The following is a 5,751-nucleotide window of genomic DNA, read 5'->3' as shown; positions in this document are numbered from 1 at the left end:
GTTTGATAATGTTTAAAACATTGATTTAGTAGAATAAATTTCTATATTTTACTTAAATTTAGAATATTATAAATGATAATGTGTTTGTGACTATTTTTTTAAGGATGATTTCGAATTAAATTTTGGTCGGAGAGAGGAGTGTATGACTGTGGAGGAGCTTATGGGTAATGCATTCCGCAAATATAAGGCGATGTGTCATGAGCATTATAATAAGTTTGAGAAGAAGGAAGATGCACGCCAACATCCTTTTCAGGATGTCTGACTTTCTGAGTGGGAAAAACTTTGTGACATGTTTGAGGATCCATCATATTAGGTATAATTAAATTTAATTATTTTACTTGTCCTATTTGTCATTTCACTTCATAATATTTTCAATTTCTTTGCAGAAGCGAAGTTCTATAAACAAAACAAATAGATCAAAATTGAAAATTAATCATCATGCTGGCTTAAGATCTTTCCATCGTCTCTCTAAGAAATTGGTATTGCTATTTTTTTTATTGGATATAGTTAATTATTTGGATGAATCATAATGACTTTATATCTTAACACATTTATTGTAGCAAGATTCAGATACCAATTATGATCTGACAAAATTATATGTTACAGCATCGCACACTGATCGTAATGGAAAGTGGACTGATCTTGATGCCCGTGAAAATTATGTAAGTATTATAACCTGTTTTCATTAAATATATTAGAATATTTATGAAGATATTAATTTTTTATCTTATATATGTTTAGGATAAAATGGTTGCCCTACGTGCTGAATCTGCGTCAGATCAAAATTCCTCAACAAGTGATATTGATATTTTTATACAAGTCCTGGATCAACGTTCAGGATATTTGAGGGGTTTGGGTTGCTGTGTAAAGCCTTCTCCCTCTTCCTCTTCTTCTGGGAATGCATCTATGACTTCTATAGCGCTAGAGAATGCAAATTCCAGAATAGAAGAATTGACTGTAAGGCAGCATGAGTTAGAGGCTCAACTGGCTAAACAAGCAGATATGGAGATGCGCCTCAAACAACATGAAAAAAAAAAGAAGAGTTCAGAAGACAGAAGCAACTCCAAATACAGCAGCTTATGCAACAGTACAGGCCTCCAAGCAACCGATAGTTTTTGCATACAGATTTTGGGATTATCTATTTATGTGCGAACAATATCCATCTCACGGTTATTTATTTAGTTTGCACTTATTATAAAACTTTTGTGAGTGTTAAACAGTTTCTAATGTATTTTTTCAAATATTATGAATGTCTATTTGGATTTCTATTATTGACTTTAAATAAAATAGTTATCGTTCGAATGAACAAATAACGTTCGAACGCAATTTATTTTTGTCGAGTTCGAACTATCACATAACGTTCGAACGTCATTTATCTTCGTAGTGTTCGAACATAACTTATACCGTTCGAACCAATATACCGTTTGATCTTACCCTTTAACGTTCGAACGCAAAGCTACATTCATGCCGTTCGAACGAATTCATGTTTGTTCAAACATATTTTGTTATCGTTCAAACATGTTACTACTGTTCGAACGTAAAATTGTTTCCGTTCAAACGATATTCTGGGACGAATTTCAACCGTGATAAAAGAAATTCCCATTCGAACGTATTCGAACGGTTTCCTTCAATTTCGTCCCAAAAGATATTTTTTGAGACGAAATGGTGATTTTCGTCCTAATATACCTTTTGGCACAGTGTCGTTGGCACGAGTTTGGGATGATTTTTTTTCGTCGAAATGGCTGTCTTTTGGGATAAAAATTTTCATCCCAAAAGACCCTTTCTGTTGTAGTGTGAGCTCAATTTGATTTTAATTGAATGAGCATCAAGAGAGTAATCAGACATACTGGTTCATTTATATCCCTAATTTTAACTATATTATTAATTATTATAGGAATATATAACAGATAGGAGAGAATATTTAACCATACGAATTTTTCAAAGTCTATAAGTCATACAAAAACACAATTATTTTGGAACAAATGTTAAGTTAATAGACCGGCATTCTCTGTCTCTTCGGTTTGACAAATTGATGAATGAAGCCAATCTCATCTCTCTCCGAATATATAATTCCATCTCCAAATCGGAACCAGACACAAACTACATGATCACAATTTCCCCACTTTTAAGTCGCTATGGCCTATTCGTGACGGCATTTGACAATCCTTCTGAAAAGAAGTCCCTCGATCACTTAGATTCTTTTACTTTTATTTTTTCCATGAATATATATATATATGAAATTCAAAATTTATGAGCCATTTTTTCTATTTATAAGCTTCTTATATTATATTATTTTAAAATTTAAACTTGTTAGCCTAATTTAAAAAGAATAATTCGATTTGAAAATCTTTACACACCACACAAACCATCTACGTTAAATAATTTGATTTGTAGATAAATTCAAATTTTTAAATTTTATAAATTAAATTATACGAGTACGTACTAGATGATTATGTGTGGTGTAAAAGTCTTCAAATAGTACTATTAAAAAAGAATCCATCCTATTAAGGTCACTTTTTGGACGTTACAATCACTGGTGAACATATGATCATCTAGAATTAAGATATGATCAAATGTAGATACAACCATACAAGGACTTACGTGGTTAGAATATTATGAAGTCCACGTCATTAACAAGGATTAGGAGGCCAAGATAATCCACCGTGTAAACATCAGATTCCAAAACGACGTAGCCTCTTAATTTTTGCGAAAAAGCCATTCTTTCTTGTTGGTGTGTACGTACACCATTTTTTGTCAGCTTTGTCTTGGTTTATTACATTTTAGTGCAAGTCTAATCGTGTACTACTGTGTTTGGTAGAAAACGCTTGAGCTTGTGTAAGAAGTTAGACATACTTATCATAGGGGCGTACCGGCCAATTATTTATAGAAGATGTATTTTGAATGAAAAATGTTATTTGTACTTATTATTTATATAATAATATATGCTGTACCTATAAAATATATATATATATATATATATGCTGATATGTAAGGTATTAATATGCTGAAAATTATAAAGTTAAAAATTCAAATTTTGAATATAAAAGAAAAACTAATAGAATGGATATTGTACGTAAAACTATAACTACATGTAACACATAAAAAGAAAAGTATTGATTGTATATATTTTATGCCGCTATATAACTATATGAAGTTAATTTTATGGCTAAAGCATAGGAGCTTGTATATATAAATTCATAGAAGTACCTTAATTACCCTACCACACAATGCCTATCTAGTTGGAGAGATTTTTTTCAATATGATTGTTCGGTATTTGTGCACTTTACGATTGTATTTAATATTACTTATTTATAAATTTAATTAATATCAGCAGCCACGACGTTATAATTAATGAAGACAATTAAACATGATCATATGGCCAAAGTAGCTCCCACGTCCTTAATTAATTAAGTACGTACGTACGTATATACGTACCCATGCATTAAAAAAATATCGATCGAACGCATGAAACTATATATCTGCATATGTACTTCATTATATTATATATAACTATATAAATTAAATAAGCCATGCACGCGTATGTATATTAATTAATCCGTTATTTTTTTCATGAATAATCATGAAAAATAGAACAATATTTTCTAATCAATTATATATAATCTATATAGCAAGCTTTTCAAACCATACAATATATTACACAATTTCCTTGGTTTCACACGTACTGATGACCAGTTATTTGGCCTGACGTACAAATTGACCATAAAGTAGCACCCAACACGAACTACATGACGACTTCTCCACTTTTCAGGTAAAAATGAAAGTACACACATTTACGACGCCCAACAATATCGTTTCCAAGAAAACGAAAGCACTTAGCTAGCTGTACTGCCTCCATTAGATAAGATACCCCCATCTGTTATAGACTAGTGGAGGAAGCACTATTTCTCTTTCTAGAAAATAAATAAATAATATATAGATATTTATACACAAACTTGTAAATCAAAGACCACCCTCAAATGGGACACCAGTCCCCGGAATCCATGATTCTCCGGACAAAAAGTTGCCCACGGTAAAGCGTGCAGCCTCTGTCGGGTTCGTTATAACGTGATATCCAGGCCAATTGACCCTCCCTGATGTGTCAGCACCACCCCCAGTGTTCTTATATTCACCATAATAAAGAGTACTCAAAGCAAAGTCTCCACTCCATGGAAGCCAACCTGCAGGGTTTATCAAACTGTCTAAATTACTCTGCATGAATACAGTTCTGGAGTATTCTTTATATGGCCTCCCCAGATAAGTCTCAACCGAGCCTTGTACAGGTCTCAAATCTCCTGCAGCCGTGACACGAGAATTTTGGATGATGATGCCGGTATTCTCATTAGGGTCGGTTCTACCTTGCGCAGTGATGGTGTTTTGTTGACCACTTAAGGGCCTTCTCACGTAGATGTTGCAGTTTTGGAGGACAACCACGGCGTCCCCGAATATGAAGTCTTGGGTGCCGTAAATGTCGCAGTCTCGGTAGAACTGGCGCTGCGAGTACACGTACAAAGTGTCTTGGTAGCCCCTGAAGCTGCAGCGGTAGAAAACAGAGAAGTCCCCACCTGACCGGAGTGCAACGGCTTGGTGGTTTTGCGGTCCTGCTGTGTTTTCAAAAGTTATGTCTCGGGCGATGAAGCGGTCCCCGGTAATTGCTGAAAGGAGAATGATTTTAAATGAGAACTATTAATATATGTACATATCTGGAAAATTATCAACAGCAGTTCTTTTTTTTTTTTTTCTCATTCAGTTGTTGGTGATTTTAAATATTAACTACGAGTGTTGAAATTCGTTTTTAATCCGTCTTGGGTTGAATTTTATAATTAATGAGAACGAAGCATGTACTTTTAGTGTTTAGCTGCAGGTTGTCATGTTGATTGAAACCTAGATACAAAAAGCAATACATGATAAAAAAAAAAAGAAAAAAACAGTTGTATAAATGATATGTGCGTATGTAGATGTAGTTTTACACGTGGCATATACGCATACGCGTGTAAACTCGGTCGACCCAGAAATATTATTGTTTGTGTAACTATATATATATATATATATATATATATATATATTGACTTACTCATAGCAAGGGTCTAAGAAGTTTTAAGAACTTTTGTGCAAGTCGACCATGCATGATTGAAAGTGCAACTATTTTCCAGTTAAAACTATGAAAAGTTGCAAACTTTCATAATCAAACAACTTGACTTACCAAAAGTCGCTGATCTAAAAGTTGTCGAGCCACCTTGAACGTTGCCATTACCGGTAACAATCGTGGCTCCAATCCCATCCCCAATAATCATTATATTCGAGTTCTTGATCTCAACACTTTCTTTGTAAATTCCAGCTTTCACGTGTATGATAACTCTCCTCGAACCACTAGCGGATGCATCCACGGCTTCGGAAATGGTGGTGTAATCTCCAGAACCATCTTTGGCCACCACAATATCAGCTTTTGGTGCAGACCCTGATGATTGGAGAAGCTTTCTTTCAGCAGCAGAAACCCATGTCGGGAATAATCCATCTGAAAGCAAGCGTCGGCCACCAATTATATTCTTTTTGGCATTTAACATCGTTGATGATAAAGCCGCGGCCTTCTGTACTGCGAGCGTATTGCTAAGAAGGTTTGAGAAGTTGCTTAGCAATATATTTGGAAATGATTCTAGATTAGAAGACATGTTGAGATCGACGAAACCATTTTTGCATGTGTGGTGATTTGCAAGTGATGCACTTGTCCAGGTTAATGCATCGGTTGGATTGTTG

At 34.3% G+C, this 5,751-nt stretch overlaps 1 protein-coding gene across 1 annotated transcript in view; it reads right to left on the bottom strand.

Annotated features, from left to right (window-relative positions):
- Window positions 1-3,610: 3,610 nt before the first annotated feature.
- LOC121255712 (pectinesterase-like) overlaps window positions 3,611-5,751 on the bottom strand; it is a 2,550-nt gene continuing 409 nt past the window's right edge. The window contains exons 1-2 of the mRNA XM_041156196.1: window positions 5,201-5,751; window positions 3,611-4,652 (exon numbers count right to left, since the gene is read on the bottom strand). The exon at window positions 5,201-5,751 is cut by the window's right edge and continues 409 nt beyond it. Of these exons, the coding sequence (XP_041012130.1) occupies window positions 3,961-4,652; window positions 5,201-5,751 (1,243 nt within the window). The 3' untranslated portion in view covers window positions 3,611-3,960. The remainder of the gene's footprint in view (window positions 4,653-5,200) is intronic.

Source organism: Juglans microcarpa x Juglans regia, chromosome 3D (assembly GCF_004785595.1).
Source record: "Juglans microcarpa x Juglans regia isolate MS1-56 chromosome 3D, Jm3101_v1.0, whole genome shotgun sequence".
In the NCBI taxonomy this organism is placed as follows: Eukaryota; Viridiplantae; Streptophyta; class Magnoliopsida; order Fagales; family Juglandaceae; genus Juglans; species Juglans microcarpa x Juglans regia.
This window is presented reverse-complemented; position numbering and strand designations above follow the sequence as displayed.